Here is a 17934-nt window from a genome sequence, read left to right as displayed (position 1 = left end):
AAGTATTCATTTTTATACAGATGGATCCAAGACAAATGAGGGAGTTGGTAGTGGTGTGTACTCAGAAAAGCTTAATCTAAGCATCTTATTCTGCCTCCCTAATCATTGTAGCGTCTTTCAAGCGGAAATTTTAGCGATCAAAGAGGTTCTCTCCTGGCTAAGAGAAAACGTGATATCAACTTCTGATATCAGCATCTTCTCTGACTGTCAAGCTGCTATCACATCCCTTGACGGTGTCTCAACCAAATCTTTAACGGCCCTCGATTGTCGATCGTCTCTTATGGAGATGGCGCAGCAATTTACCATTCACTCTGTTGGGTGCAGGGCCACAGAGACATCACAGGTAATTGTAGAGCCGATGAACTCGCTAAAAATGAAACCGTCATACCTATTTCACCTGAAAGGGAGAAGATAGGTATATCGATAGCTGCATGTAAACTTATGCTAAAAGAAACAGCTTTTGCGATAGCAAATTCTACACAACTTACCAACATGCGCAGCCACAAAACTCATATGGCCTTCACTGGACCTAAAGCGCTCTAAAGACTTGTTATCTCAAAGCAGACTTCATATTAGCTCCCTAATAGGTGTCCTCACGGGACACTGTCTTATAGGCAGACACGCAATACGACTTGGCGAAGCCTCAAATGACGAAGAAGAACTGGAAGCAATCTCTCATCTCCTATGCAATTGCCCTGCTCTTTCACTCAGACGCAAACTTCATCTGGGGGACGACTCTTTTGATAATCCCAGTGAGCTAGCTAAAGAGGATATCAAATATCTTCTTCGCTTTATAAAAAGCTCAAAATGGTTCGACTAGTTAGAAGTAATTCTCTAGATTCATGTGGTATCACAACGGGCCTTTCTCTTGGCCTAAGTGTGTGGATTTTTAATCTGCAGCCACGTTAACCTAACCTAACCTATATTGGTGTGAGTGTACTTCAACGCCAGAGGACGGGAGTGGGATATGCCAATTGCAGACTCCCGAGGAAGGCAAATACTCAAAATTGCTGCTAGAATATAGACTTTAAAGCACTATTCACATGAGCACGATCAACGAATGAACGAATATTCGTAGATTTTGACATTTCATTCCCATAAAGTACTATTCACATGAGCACGACCAACGAATAAACGAATATTCGTCGATTTTGACGTTTCTTTCACATGAGAGTTTTTAATTCGTCGCGAATGAAGCCACAGACAAACATCATTCACCAAAACAAGAATGATTTTTTAGGTTAAGTACGAGCGATTATTGTATTCGTTGCGAGTGTGGATAATGTGGAAACACCATTCACCACCGATACCAAAACACGCACGATATCGCGACGAATAAATTTGTTTTATTAAATTTATTAATATATAATATTGAAAAGAAAAAGTATGCATCATAGAATTTTTGTTAAGAATTTGTGTAAAAATATGTCTTCAAACGTACATACATACATACTATATAAACTCACATTTTGTAAGTCATTCGTCGTTCGTTGGTCCCGCTCATGTGAATGCTCCTTAAACCGCCTTGCACATGAGAGCGAACAACGAATGAACGAATGGACGAACAAACGTAATTTTACACATTTCAAAAATTCAATTCCAAACAAAAACACATTTAAATTATAAGAAACCAATTGACACTTATGTTAGGATAATACAATTTGCATTTTGTTCTCTAAACAAGGCAATTTTGTAAAAACAATTTGGTAGTAACGAATTGCAGTGTGGTTGCTACGAACTGTCAAACTCTATTCGCGTTCCACATACCATCCACACTGCAACGAATAAATTGTTTGCGCTCAACTTAACCTCAAAATTGTACCATTCTCGTTTTGTTTCTTGAAAGGGGTAATTATAATTATACATAAATTGATAAATCGTCGCTGTCTGCGAATAGAAGTAAGGCTCATGTTCATGTGAAAGAAAAGTTAAAATATGCGAACATCCACAGTTCGCAGTTCGTAGCTTATGTGCAATGATGCTTTACGTAGCTAACAGAGGCACTATCTCAAATATTACTTTTAATCTGGGGGGAAACCAACGAGTCCTAAACCGTCAACACCTACCAAGGACTCCAAGTTGAAACTTAAAGAGGCTCAACGCAGATCATTTTAAGGGAGTGACCGAGGATGGTGCATATGCCAAGGGCAAGGACAATGCAACTGATTCGTCTCGCTTGCGAATACTCAATGCTCTTAACGACAGGTGCAAACACAGATCCAGTGTATTGGTTTGGTGGACAGAGGAGATAGCCGGGCTGCGTCGATATCTAAAACTTTTACACACAGGTACCAGGGGTACAGGAGCTTAAATGGACCATCAATTCGAGCAAGAGAGAGACTGGTGACTAACTGCAAAATTTGTCAGGCAACCCGACAAGACATCAAGCCAAAGTCATGATACTCCATCTTTTAGCTAGGGGAATTTTTTTTACATTTCCAAATGTTAAATATTTGATATTTTAAGTGTAATTTGATAATTATTTTAATAGGCTTTAAATCATTTTTCTATTTATGTAATTCTTTATATTTAACTGCGAACCCCTGGAATCAAAAATCGTTCTATAAAAGAAGCAAAATCTAATAAATATATGAATATAAAGTAATTCTGAAAATTGTTTGATAGATTGACACAAGTAAAATTTAAGTTTTTCTCAACTCATGTTTCAATCAAGTTTCCAGAGATATGTTTAAGTCAGAAGCCATTTTCGTTTCAACCGACAAATCAAATTTAAAACTTTATACTCAAGTCTTCCTATAGTATATATAACTGGCATAACTGGCGCAAAAATAAAAAAAAATATTTACAAGCTAGAGATGGTATTCAGTGAAAACACATACAATATATTCTCTAACGCACGATCGTATTCAATAGATTCCGAAGTATAAGAGTATTTTGCTTGGTTTTTCGGTGAATTCCATTTTAAAGAAATCCCTCCAAATATGTTCATACTTGGTACATTAGGTACATGAGAACACGCTCTAATATTTGTATTTCTTTTCAATTCAACTTTAAAAATTTTAAAGGAATGCCATCATATTAACTTTAACTTACCACATTCAGGAGGTTCATCTGATTTATCAAAACAATCGTACTTTGAATCGCATTTCCATCTCATTGGAATACAATTACCGTCATTACAAGTAAAATATGATGGGGGGCAGGTTTCTACAAAAAAAAAACAACAACAATTTAAAGGACTGCTTCTAATATAGTAAATAAAATAAGCTGATTAAAAAAAAATATATAATAAATAAGCATATAAAAATATACACTACGGTACTTGTATTTTACAAATAGATAATAATAACGGGTTATTCCTTTTGCGATCTCAAAAGTATAGGGCTGGAATTCGACATCTGTTAAACTAAGTTGTTAAACCAATTTTTTTTAGTTAAAAGTCTGACATTTACGAAAATGGATCGCTAACTATAGCACAAAAATGGTCATTTTGCCACAGCCACATATCGAGCTTTGTGAGGAGACTATGGTTTACATAATCGTCCAACTACGAAAGCAAATGACAAAATTGTGATGAAATTTGAAGAGACTCAATTGGTTGCAAATATTGTAAGACCTGTTTTCGCTGTAAGTGAAAGCGTTGACGAAGACCCAAAATGTGTCGATTCCTCGAAGCGTCATTCTCAAGAATTAGGACTGTCTTACGGCTCATTATGGCGTATTTTGGATTCAGGATTTGTATTAACACATACATCCATATTAAGTCCAGATCACCATTTACAAGTCGTCGTAGATATGTACGTCGAATGGGGGCGGTGGACAGCGATTTTTCGAACAAAATTTTCTTCAGCTACGAAGCACATTTCTTACTCGGTGAGTATGTTAACAAACAAAATTATCGTATTTGGGGTTCTGAAAATCTTCAAGTAATTGAAGATAGGCCATTACATCCACAAGAAGTCACTGTTATGTGCGCTTTTTGTTCCAGGTGTGTGATTGGGCTTCAATTTTTCAAAAACGACGATGGAACGACTGTCACCGTCAATTCGGAGCGTTTATAACCGACTTTTTTGGCTGCTATTGAAGAATACGACTTGGAGAATATGTGGTTTCAACAAGACAGTACCACATGCCCCACAACTCGAGCGAGTATGGCTTTATTGCAAGAGCCATTTCCTGGCCGCGTAATTTCTCGTCGTGGCGATATCAACTGGCCACCAAAATCATGCGATTTGACACCGCTAGACATTTTTTGTGGGGCTACGCAATAGACCGTATTTATGCAGATAAACTTTTAACTCGAGCATTTAAAAACTAACATTCGTCTAGTTATGGCTGAGTGAAAAGTGTCAAAAAAAAAGTGGTCGAAAATTACCTCAAAAGAATCGATGCTTGCAAAAATTCGAATGGTGGTCATTGAAATTATGTAGTGTTCCATACAAAATGTCAACGTTCAAACTTTAAAATAAAAAAGGAATATCATGAAAAAAAAAATATTTTATATGTTTTTTATTTATGTTTATTTTGGAAACCGCAAAATGGATAATATCGTATTCAACTGTAATTATATTGAGTAAAAATAACCTCTAGATAATGCACTTAAAAAAAACACTACTAACTTTTCAAAAGAAATTGATTTTCAATAGTTTTTAAGGGTATTCGGGAAAGTGAGCAAAGAAATTTGTTTTAATTTGTATTGATAGTTAAATGTAGTTAACTTATTTAAAATGATTATTGACCAAAAATGAACATTTATGGATCAGTTGTCAGTGAAAGCTCTAATGGGGAGGTTCATGTCCACTCGTCGTGTTCTGCGTTTTTTTCGATTATTTGTTGTCTTGTCTCCCGTCCCCGTCCCCGTCGCAGTCTCGTTATGTTAATTTATTTAAAACAAAACGAAACAAAAAAAAAACTGAAATAGAACCAAAACAAAACAAAAAAAAATAGTGATAAAAAAGTATAATAAATGAAACTTAAACAACAGAAAATAATAATGATACAAAAAAAAACAGTGAAAAACAACAGCATTACATATTTAAAAAAAAAAGCAACACAAAGGGAAAAAGAAATAAATAATAAAAAAAAATCTACCAGAACACAGTAAGTGCATTCCCTTCACTCTCTTTTTCATTTTTCTTTACAGTTGAGTGGCTCAGCAGGTGCATGCATTGGGCTAAGCTTTTTGAAAGCTCGCTCAATGATGTGTATGTGTTGGTTCATTCAACAACAAATGAATTGTAGATTACTGTTTTGATTGTCAGGGTCCGGACCAATTCAACGTCACTACTAAAGGCATAACACTAGTAGTGAGGTGAATAGGCACATCATTCACTATTGTTTTCTTTATCGGAGCCCAAACCTGGACAGAGTTTCAACTTCTCAGGAATTTGATGCTCTGTCTGACTCCATACAAAGAATTGTCTCCCTGTATCCTCACACTGAAATCGTTATTACGGGCGATTTCAATGTTCACAATTCTTCGTGGCTTCGCCATTCGGGCCAGACAACGCCCGAAGGAATGTGTGCTGAGTTTTTTGCTGAGTTTAACCATCTTACTCAGCTTGTCAATGAGCCTACTCGAATATCAGACGTTAACGGCCGAGCAGAAAATACCCTTGACTTGTTTCTCACTTCTGATCCTAATAAGTACACAATCAGTGTATTGACGCCTTTAGGCACTTCGGACCATAGTGTTATATCTGCTAATTTCTCGTTACAAACAAATCCAGTTAAAGAAAGAGCTCCAAAGAGAACCGTTTGGCAGTACGAGAAAGCCAACTGGGACGGTCTCAATAATTTTTTCAGGATCTTTAACTGTTTGCTATGCTTTCGCGGTAGCGACGTAGACTCCAGTGCAGATATGATTTCTAGTACCCGGATAGGGTTAAAAGTATTAAACCCAAGGTTAAATCATGGTTCGATTCGAGCTGCAAAGAGGTTATCAAGGAGAAAGAGGTGAGCTTCCGGTGTTTTAAAGCCAACCCAACTGAGGAAAACCGGAAAAAGTTTAAGCAAGCCAGGAAGGCCTGCAACGCCTATATTCGAAGGACCAAATTTTTACATGACCAAAAATTACGGCGAAAAATACTGCAATGTCCCAAAGGCAGTAAGAATTTTTGGTCATTTGTAAAAAACATAAGGAATTCTTCCTCTTCCTCGGTTCCTACGCTTGTTGTCAATGACACTCCTTTAGTTAGCTCTATTGATAAAGCCAACTTATTTGCAAGGCAGTTCGCCGAAAATTCCACCTTACCAGGTAGTGTCATGACTCCTCCAGTTCTTGAACGCGTAAATGATTCTATGGGACCAATCTTTTTCGTACTCGAACTGTGGCGAGAGTTCTTAAAGATCTCAACATTCATAAATCCGCTGGCCCAGATGGTATCCCCGCTATTATTCTGAAGAGGTGTTCTTCCACGCTAGCAAAACCACTGCGTAAGCTTTTCCATCTATCCTATTCTTCTGGGCTCGTTCCGAGTAGTTGGAAAACTGCATTTGTTCAGCCAATTCCAAAAAAAGGCTAATCTTCTTCTCCCACAAATTACCGACCGATAGCACTAACGTCCCTTCTTTCTAAGGTCAGGGAAACGCTGATTAATTATCAGCTTAAGAAATATCTTGAGGAACGGAAGCTTCTTAATGACCGGCAATACGGCTTTCGTAGCAATAGGTCCACTGGTGATCTCATGGTTCATCTCACCGAACAGTGGAACAGATCTTTACATCGTTTTGGAGAAAGTAAGATTATTGCACTTGATATTTCAAAGGCATTTGATAAAGTTTGGCATCTTGTTCTCTTATCGAAAATGCGTGCTTTCGGTATCGACGAATCTCTTCTTCGTTGGATTAGAAATGTTCTTTCGAACCGTTCAATACAAGTTGTTTTGGACGGATTCAAGTCTGAAACTCATAAAATAAACCCTGGTGTGCCCCAGGGCACCGTTTTGTCTCCGACCCTCTTCCTCATTTTTATAAATTATCTCCTGTCTGCTACTTCTAATCCAATACATTGTTTCGCTGACGATAGCACTCTTAGCTTTTCATATTCGTTTCCAGACTCACAACCCTCCTCTTCGGATGTGGAACTGCAACGGCAAAATATGATTAGCTCATTAAATTCCGACCTACACAGCATTGTACAATGGGGAATAAAAAATCGTGTGGAATTTAATGCTTCGAAAACGCAATGCTGTCTTGCATCGTTAAAGCGAGATAAACCGTCTTTGCCACTATCTATGAGTGGCACTTGCATCAACGAAACAGAAAATCTTGACATCCTCGGAATGTGCATCAGCAACCACCTATTGTGGAGCGATCACATACGCGATGTTGCCAAAAATGCCGCAAGATGTCTAGGTTTTTTGAGACGTTGCAAGAAATTTTTTTCTCCGTCTGATCTGGCTACAATCTACAAAACCTATATACGTCCGAAACTTGAATATAACTCTCATCTCTGGGCTGGTGCTCCAGTAACTTATTTAAGCATCTTGGACAGTATTCAAAAAAGAGCTTTTAAAATGATTGGTGACATTAACATCATCAACTCGTTTACATCACTCGAACATCGACGCAAGGTTTCTTGCCTCACCCTTTTTTACCGTTATTTTAACGGACTATGCTCTAGTGAAATAGCCAGTTGCATTCCTCCCCTTAAACAATTTAACCGTAATACTCGCGCTTCTAGGAATGCCCATCAGTTTACCCTTGAGCCTAACTTCGGACGTACTATGAAGTACAGAGATTCTTTTTTTAGTCGTACTACGCGAATGTGGAACGCCTTGCTACGCTCTATCTTTCCCTGTCATTGCAGTGTTCAGAAATTTAAAACCAATGTACACCGACACCTCCTATCCAACCCTTCCCTCTTTTCCTAATGCTCACACTGTGTCTTTGGCATATTAAAGGTATAAAAAACACTTTTAGTGTTTGCTAATTATAAAAAAAAAAAAAAAAAAAAAATAACAGTCACCAGGCCATATTATATAAAATACCATCACATACGAAACACAAATCTCAAGATCCTAAAAGAAATTCATATTTAGGACGAACTGTAGAACGAGCAATCTCATCCAAATCAGCATGAGCACTTACTACATATAAAGGTCCCAGTAATATATTTATTTATCATCTGTTGTAATAATGACAATTGAAGGTGTCAATGGTTGAATGCTTTTACTTACATCTTACAAATTACAATATTATTTAATATTTAAAAATAAACGCTCATAAACAAAAGAAAGAAAAATTAAACATCTTTAACGTATTATTATTTGGTTCGTATACGATTGGAAGCGGAAGACTTAATTAAAGCCTAGAGCTCTTGACAAAGGGGACATTATCAAGTAATAAACAGTGATGATCTTCACTGTTGGTTTCGTATATTCATTTCAATTTTAAATGAAGCTCAATTCAATTTGAAGCAACAATGCTACTGCCAACAAGCCGGCATAGGCATACCGGCATAATAAAGTCACAAATCCCTATCCATAAATATATACAAATGTATGCATGTATAAAACTGAGAAATACTGTTGAAGTTAAAATATTCATTTATTTATTGTAGACAGGGACAGTCTATGTCCAAAAACGGACAGGAGACTCATAGCGATTATTATAAATCGAATTGAATTCTTACAACTCCGAAATATAATTTATTGATTTTGTTCGATAAAGTTAAATTAGAGTAAGAATTCTTTTTTTGTTCGATTGTTTCGCTTTTTGCCTATTTTTGCGATGAAAATGCTTTAAAATTATATTTTTTACACAGAACAGAACAGATCAAGTATATGGAACATTTATTTAGCATTTTTGGTTGGGCTTCAAAACGTAAGACTCTTTTAAGAATTCTACAAAGCGCGGGCGCAAAGATTTTCTTGGTCTGGTACTGACTACAATAACATATTGCAAATGAAACACTTGATCCATAAATTCTTGAAAATAAATAAACAAAATATAACACTGACTGTAACCGCTAATGTTACGTATGTGATTCATTGGCATTCTCTCTTATGAATGATACGTTTTATAAAGAAACACACACGGGATGTTAATATCAGGGTGCTCGTATTAATCAATAGTGTATAATGATAAAATATTTAATTTTCAACTAGTAAGTTATTCGAATAAGACTACCAGGCCCTTTTTTTGTAAATATAAGAAAATAGATACATTTTCCATAAAATATATTTGATACATTAAACTTGCAAAATTATCGTAAATTCGAAACGTAGGAATAATTGTATTAACTTTCACTTTATCTAACCGGAAAAAATGCAACTTTATTCGACAAATATCTTCTTTTCAAGTAACAAAATTAAATTAAAATTAGGGTGATCTTTATAAAATTGTCAAATTGGAAAAATAAAAGGCTTCAATGTTGTTGATGTCGTTTAAGCTTTCGTTTCCTTATCATGTTTATAGAAAAACGTAGAAAGAAAATTTCCAGCACGACTATCAACAAATATACAATCAAGAATCAACTATCGCCTTAGCTGATTCCACCCCAGATTTGTACTTAATACATAAAGCTGTGTATTAAGCTATTTATCTTTTAAAGTTATTATGTGAAATCTAGACATCCCGTGACATTCGTGAGGCGAATTTATAAAAAAAGTGTATTCATTTTATTACTCTGTATCTGTACCTTCAGTTCTTAAGTATAGAACTAAAAATTAGATGGATCTGTGTATAATTTGCTTTCTATTATTTAATTTGCATACGTATACTATATTAGTAAAGTCTGAATAAAGTAAATTAGGTTGCAACAGTCAGTTTATAACTAAGGCCTAGTAATTTACAACTCTCAACAGTTCCTGTGTGCGAGCAATGTTTTCAGGAATAGAAGGGACCCACAGTTTTTAGTCGGATCCGAACGGCTAATTTAAGAATACACTTATGAAAAGAACAACTCTTCGAGGATCTGTCAATTCTTTGCAAGAGGCAGTACCTGTGAAAAAGAAACTTTATATGGCACAGTCAGGGTTTTGATCCATGACCTCTGACATGACAGTCCAACGCACTAACTATCACGCCACGGATAATACAGTAACGTCTAAAAGCATACACAATTAATTGGAGTCAACGCCAAAGTTCTAAGAAGGCGAGCATTTTTGTTTGTTATCTTAACGAAAGAAATACAAAAAACCTCTTATTTCAAATGCAGCTTGTCTAAGGACTATTATAGCCTTTTAAAATTGTTTATTATAATACAAAAAAAATATAGCAAATTATTGAAAGTCTGGAGAAAAATTAGTGTTTTTTGTTTACTTTTGAAAACAAGTTTAGGCCAATTAACCACCCTTATGTAGGTATGTATATTGTATGTATTTAGACACATCTAGATACAGAGAATGATGTTAATTAAAGTTCTTTCTAGAAAATAATTTTTTTTCCACTTCAAAGAACAAATATGGTTGTTCAACCCTTTTTTAAAACTTTTGTGATATCGGGTTCCTCTGGTTAGAAGTTAAGAAAATTAGGTTTTTATGGATGTCAAGCAAATTTATTATATTTGAATTTAACATGAACTTGTCAACACGAAAACCAATTGTCGGGGACAAATAAAACAATATTACATCAAATTTCTTTGTCAATATAAATAAAGAGTAAATAGATGTAAAAGTGAGTATTTTTAATAGCTATAGCACGTTTGCATAACTTTGTTGAAATGTCTATATTTGCAATTTTATTATTTTTGGACCACGTTCTGTTATTATTAGGATATTTAGTAGCATTAAGTTGAGTGTAACAGCCGCATATGAATATGAGGCAAGAGCACGTTTTTAACACACTGCTCCAAACTTTAAATGTAATTTGAAAATGAATTAACATCAATAATCAACTTAAATAAAAAAGGCAATGACGGATACAGTTCAGGGAACTATCTTCACTTAAGAATTTATTTCATTTTTATCGGGGAATAACTTTTTTTTAATAACTAACATCACGAAAAATTATTATAAAAATGTTTATAAATTTAGAATTTAACTTAAATTAGGGTTAAAGAACAGAACAGAACAGACAAATAAAATCCGTGTGTCTGTCTGCCTGTCCTCACCCCTCAGCTGATTCGTTTTGATACAATTTTTAACATAAGATTTAGGGGCATATTACCCATTCAAGGGATTTTCTCAGAATTTAATGGTCTTCAAAAGTGGTTTGTACCTAACTCTTACCAGCGGATGACTAAAACGTTTTGTTTGTCATACAATTCTTCCTTTTTTGCTGATATTAGTTTTAAAGTAAACAAAAGCCAAGGACAATTTCACGTGGGATTTAACTTTCTACAAAAAATTCCTCGGCGCGCAACCGCTCATATTGATAGGTATTAATCGTTGAAATTTACGATATTTTCAAAAATTTGTTTTGACAATTCAATGGGTTAGTGAATGCATTCAATTAATATTACAAATACTGATTAATACTTATGTACTGCTGCTATTCGAATGTTTGATGAACATGCATGATTGCTGATACATATATTATATAGAAGTTTTCAACCTAACTATAAAAAATGGGTTTGGTAAAAAGCTTAATGTAGAAGTCATATTTCAATAAATTCCTTTCGCTCATAGCTAGAATATGCTCTTGAATGAAATGTATTTCTTATTATGGAAAAGCACGGAATTCACAACCCCTTCTCTTTGAAATTAACCGCAAACACCTTAGAAGGTTACAGGGTGATTTGTATCACGTAAAAATATACCATCGAATACAATAATAGATTATTTAAAATAAGTTGAAATATTGTCTTGGATGTAAGACCTAACAATAATTGTTGCTATTTTACATAATAAAACCCCCGCCGAAACATTATAAAAAGCAAAGATAACCTTACTTGTTGTAAATGTCTGAAAACATTATGAGTAATTGGATTCGACAAATTTTTAAGCCATGCAATAACAGCACGGACTTTATAGACTTTTCAAAAAACCTTAAACGTCGTGTTTGTTAGGGGACCTTTGGAAAACCTGCTCTCAAAAAAATGGTATATAGTGATGAATACAAAGTATAAATATTGGGATCGGATCTAACAATAAAGGCGATGTACAGCTGTGATTACAAATAAGGGTTACCAGACCAAATACAAACGTTTCAATTTGAAAAATCGGGTAAATTTGCTTTGTGTTAATCACATGCTAACTATAATATGTTTCTAATTATTATTTTTCCAGCTGTAAATGCATTTTATTGTTATTAATATCACATACAGCTATAATTTTTTTTTAAAAATATAATTTTGTTTGTGTTAAAATGGAAAGAAATATCTTTTTTAATTAATTTTCCACTAAACAATACTGCCTGATTGAATTGCACCACTGCCTGATTAAATTGCAGATGACTATGTTTGACAAGCTTAGTAAATTTAATGAAATTATACCTACTTATCCTTTTATTCTTTAGCTGGAAGTTACAAAAAAAAAAAAACAATTTTTATAAATTCATCATTAAATTACTGTTAGGTAAGGTTTATCACTCGAAGTCAAACATGGTCAGCAACCTTAATTGATCGCTTTGGTATCAATGAATTAAAAATAGCTTAATAACTTTTGAATATCCGCTATCTTTACAAATAAATATATACGTAAATTATATCGGTTCACTTAACGCGCCGAGCGTTGTGATTTTCATTTCAAGTTCAAGAACAGGCACAAGCGATAACCCTAAAACCTATTGTATTACCACTGCTGTTAGCTATCACTGAGTTCAGAGAAAATCAACAACTGTTTGATTTTTTATTTTGCAAAATTTGAAAGATTAAACATTTAAGAACCTTATCACACAAACGAAACAAATTATTTTTATTTTGCTGAAATTGGATATTCATACAGTGGATCAGAAAAGTGTGGAGAATTGCATTTTGTCCAAATTTTCTGTAATTTACAATAAAAACTTATGTACATTTTATGAACTCAACAAAACTGCACCTTCTAACTGACTGAAAGTAACATACATTTGTTTTGATTACAAAAAAAGAAAACAATCCACTGTTTTATTATTGACAAAATAAAATACTCCAGTTGTAGAAAGCAATAACATCGTAAATACTTATTGTCACCAATCGCCAGCCCATCAACCTAACCTAACCTAACCTAAATATTATTCTCGCTAAACATCTACCAACCAATCACTTTGACTTTAACAAAATTTATGAATATGTTCAACACAACTCGACCATATTACTTAAAACAAAATCCATCAAGAAAAACCTTTCCCTTAACTCTCAACAAGCTCATGGGTTTTTTTTTTTGCTCAGACACATCAGAGCACGCTCCACAAGCTCTGAATAAGTTCAGCCAGCTAATCGAGTAAAGAGCTGAGTGCGGGGCGAACTGCACTTTTTTTCGTGTGAAATCAAAAGTGGATATTAACGGCAGTGACTGTAACTTAATTTTGTAAATATTTATTATTTACTTTGTTTTTTTTTTTTTTTACCGCTAAGTTCAATACTACTCAGATAGTAATTGAATTGCACTGCCCTTGAACTTTTCATTTTAAAACACAACAAACAACAGGAAACACGAATGGTAACTTAAAATATGGGATATGTTTAAATAAAAAGACGTTACTCAAAAATTTAAACTTTTCCACACCATCCACTTCCAACCTGTTTTATCAAACAATTACAATTCAGACAAAAAAGTCACTACTTATCACAAATGTCTAAGGAGAAAATAAAGTTGGAGTAACACCCAGTAACTGCGTTCTATTATTTCCAATAAACCATAAAGATATAGACCATATTCGTTGAAGTTTTATAAAGCTATACAGCCGTGGACAACTAATTAGAAACATTACTTGCTAGAGTAGAGTGTAAAAAGTGTTCGTTTCAATCACCTATTTATAAACAGTAAAATTGCATTTGATTTGGGTGAAATAAAAATAATCTTTTTATTTTTCATTGGTAAGTAGAAAATTCTGAATTGTCTGCAAACGTTTTTAAAGAATAATTTTTAAATCTTCGAGGTAATTACAATGGGAAAAAGTAAAGAGTTGTAATCCTCCCACAAGGAAAGTGATTCTTGAGCTTTGGAAGCTTAAAATGTCCTATAGAGCAATTGCAATCAAATGAACTGTTCTGTAAAGAAAGTTTTCAATGCAATTAAGCATTTTCAAAACTTCGGGACTGCTGAAAATGTACCTCGTAAAAAACGGGCCCGTAAGACAAGCTGCCAAATAGATCGAGCAATTAGTAGGCTGGCCAAAAATTACCCAAAAATAAGCTCCACAGAGATACAACGACAACTCTCGGTTGCATTTGATGTCCCGATAAGGCCACGCATAATCATAAGAAGATTGGTGGAAGTTGGGTTGGATGGTCGTGTTTCTCGGAAGAAACCATTAGTAACCACAAGGTAACGTAGACTTAGAATAGAGTTAGCAAGATCACACGCCAACTGCACAACAAACGAATGGAAGTACATAGTGTGGAGTGACGAAACTAAAATAAATAGGATCGGCCAAGATGGTGCACGTAATGTCAGAAGGCCAAAAGCAACAGCGTTCCACCCTAAATACGTTTTGAAAATAATTAAGCATGGAGGCGGCTCGCTTAACGTTTGGGGTTGTTTCTCGTGGTGTGGAGTTGGCCCAATCCATCGAATCGATCACCGTTAAATACATTGACATTCTTAAGGAACGATTAGTGGATTGGGCCGATGAAAACATGCAAGTGATATGGAAGTTTCAGCAAGACAACGACCCCAAGCACACTGCTGGAAATACGAAACAGTTCTTCAGGGACCAATCTTCTAGCATGGGCATCATCAAGTGCAGATCTACATCCGATAGAGTATCTTGGGGCAGATGTTAAAAGAGCTGTTGCTCTCAAAAATAACTCCAAAAATAATGTTCTTTTGTTCTTTCGAAGGTATTAAAGATAATATATAAGCTGCTTGGAAGGCTATACCCGTAGAGCAGTGCAGGCGGCTTATTTCATCAATGGAACGAAGATGTCGAGAAGTTTTGAAGCAAAAAGGTTTAGCAACAAGGTATTAAAGATAAATATAAGGTAAATGATATTATAAAGTTATACATTTTATAATAAGATATGATTTTTCTCTTTGTTTCTAATTAGTTATCCACCAATAAACGCTGTGTTTACGCAGAAACTGCCATATGAAATAAATGTCACGTTTGGGATACATTGTTTTAAGTTTAAAAAATATATTTTAAAAATAAAAATATTTTTTTAAAAAAATCAAAAAAAAAAATACAGATACTGCTTTAAAAGTGAATTTATTTGTGTTTCTAATTAGTTGTCCATAGCTGTATGTTTAGTTTTCAAATATTTAATGCCTCTTTTTATTTAACTACAATTCACGCTTCCTTACCAAATACCAAATGAAAACTAATTTTTGAGGCTCGGAAATTAATCCAGATAAAAAGGATTGAGCTTATATTGTCAATGACATCCTATTCATCAATAGCAACCACCAAATTATTTTAGCAGATTTAAATGCCTGGTATATGTTTTAACTCTAGTTTTAAACTAAGTAATTTTATATAAAATTGCGGTCTTACTTAACTAATACTCAGGAAGGAGGATCTCTTCAAGTTTGCTTGGCGACTTTTACGCATATTAAAAATATCAATCATAATTGATTTGGTGCTTTCTAGAGACGTGGCGTTGGTTGGTAATCATTCGAAAACCATTATAAAAAAAAGGAAGACCTATAGGTTATTGATTCTTCGGATTCGAGACATAACTATTTCCTCTGATTCTATTCACCATTTTATTTTTGATTCGAAAGTATACAAAGAACACTCGTTCTCTGATCATAGATACATTCAAATCAACATCAATATTGATGAAAACCCAAGCATATTCTATTTTCGTAATAATATAAAAACTGAATGGACCACAAAGATTTTCACTACAAAGTTTAATTACACTTATACTTATATAGGAGGAAAAGGACTGTGAAGACAGTGTTAGGAAATTCTTCAGCCAAGCTAAAGTCACAACATAAGCTTCAGACTGGGATTCTAATAAGAAATCTCTGAAAGGAAACAAGAAGGAACTAACTGCAACTCCCCTTATACTTCCAATTTGTTACTCAAATTCAGCTTTCAGTTGCGAGTTACTGGAACAGTAATAAACAATTCCATTTCTATCAAAGCTGTCTTGAAAATAAAAATAACTTGTATATCTCGTCTGGACCCAGTAACAACGCCAGAAGATATAATATCTTACTTAGTATCTACCAAGAGCATACCTTGTAGCGCATCTATTAGGTGTTCTAAGATCAGTAAACCACATAGCTTTGTTTCCTCTTTCAAATTAGTAACGAATCCCACGTTTTTCGATTCCATTTGCAATACAATTATTATGGCCCGAAGAGAATTTTGTCAAGGAATTTACCCAAAGTCAAGTTTCTTTGAAAGCCAAGTCCCGTGATGACTAGCTTTCTTAAAAACGTAGACGGCTCCTGCACATATTCTAGCTCTCCTAGTAGTCAATGAAATTCTGACTGGATAGATGTACAGGGTTTTAGAGTGATTGTTTATGAGGAGGACGTTGCTATATCAGTTTCAGGAAAGCATCTTAGAACCCGAAAAGAACTCTTATACCACGATCTAGACAAGCTTACTCAATAAGCTGATCGGTGTGGATTCGGTGTCAATTCAGACAAACTCGATTTAGTTCTTTTCTCCAGAAAATATAAAATTCCCAATATTAACCAATTAACCTTTTCAGATGAAACAAAATATCTTGGTCTCATTTTAGACAAAAAACTAAATTGGAAACGTAACATACAAAAAGAGTCAAGAAAGTTACTCTACCAAACAAGCTATAGGCAATAAATAAGGCTTGCAACCCCGAATTACGCATTGATTATACACATCGATAATCAGACCGGTTCTACTGTACAGTGTGGCAGTATGGTTGACATCATTATACAAAGGAGTAAACCGCGACAAACTTGGTAAAGTCAAAAGGTCTACTTGTCTATGTACAAGCGGATCGCTTCCTACACACATCAGCCGCACTGGACACCCTACTTCATCTTACATCTCAGAACTTCATCAATAGACTTATTCCAAAGTAGACAGACTACACCATTCTCCAAACTACAGTTCGATAGAATCTCCATTTTTATACCTTCCAGATATTTTTAGAGAAAAGGGCATTTTTCGATGACGATCTACTTTTATACAGTTGGATTAAAATCTAATGAGGAAGTTGGTGGAGGTGTGTACTTTAAACGCATAAAATCAAATCTCTTATTCTGCCTTCCCAATCACTGTGGCGTCTTGGTGCCCGGTCTTTTAAAACTCTTTGACAGTGCAGAACTGTCCATAATCTTAAATAGAGATGGCAAAACTGTTTAAGATTCACATTTACTGAGTATCGGTCAATAGAGACATTCCAGGTAATTGTAAAGCAGACGAACGCGCCAAAAAGAGTACAGTACCTATTCTACCACGTTTGGATTAAGCTAGCATACCGACGATCGAAGAAATAACAACGGAATGTAACAATCAAAAGCACAGAAAATTGGCAATCTTATATTCACCATATCATATAAAACCTGAATCAATTTGATTGACTTTTGCCATACACATATTCATAAAGTAACCACATTTATTAAAATTCTTAGCACAAAACTTGACAGTCAAATTTTAAGATAGTGTGTACGTCAAGAAAAAAAGGCCTGATCTCTTCGCTAAACATCTGACGAATGTCAATTGTATCATATATATGTAGCTACTGTTCCTTGATAGAAATGATTAATATGAATTTTTCTAATAATAAATCTAAAAAGAATAACTTCTCACCACTCGAAAAAGAAAAATGTTATACTTAAACAAGGTAAGCCGCTAACTAAATTAACATCTTACAGATCAAAATCACTTATACTAATTATGGAAAACGTTTTCGAAAAACTCCTACTGACCCACTTTTGTGTAAAATTCGACAAACATTTTCGTATTTATTTAAATATATCTGATCAAAACCCTACAATATAA

The 17934-nt window shown here is 34.5% G+C and overlaps 1 protein-coding gene across 3 annotated transcripts in view; it reads right to left on the bottom strand.

The window, feature by feature from the left end:
* The window catches only part of LOC129950239 (low-density lipoprotein receptor-related protein 1), a 56287-nt gene that overhangs the window by 36438 nt on the left and 1915 nt on the right, over positions 1-17934 (bottom strand). For 2 of the 3 annotated variants that reach the window (XM_056062109.1, XM_056062110.1), the window contains exon 2: positions 3055-3168. The exons of the other annotated variant lie outside the window; for it this stretch is intronic. In XM_056062109.1, the coding sequence (XP_055918084.1) occupies positions 3055-3168 (114 nt within the window). The remainder of the gene's footprint in view (positions 1-3054; positions 3169-17934) is intronic. 3 annotated transcript variants of the gene reach the window in all.

Source organism: Eupeodes corollae, chromosome 3, assembly GCF_945859685.1.
Source record: "Eupeodes corollae chromosome 3, idEupCoro1.1, whole genome shotgun sequence".
Lineage (NCBI taxonomy): Eukaryota > Metazoa > Arthropoda > Insecta > Diptera > Syrphidae > Eupeodes > Eupeodes corollae.
Note: the sequence above shows the minus strand (reverse complement) of the source record. Positions and strands in the feature narration are given on the sequence as shown.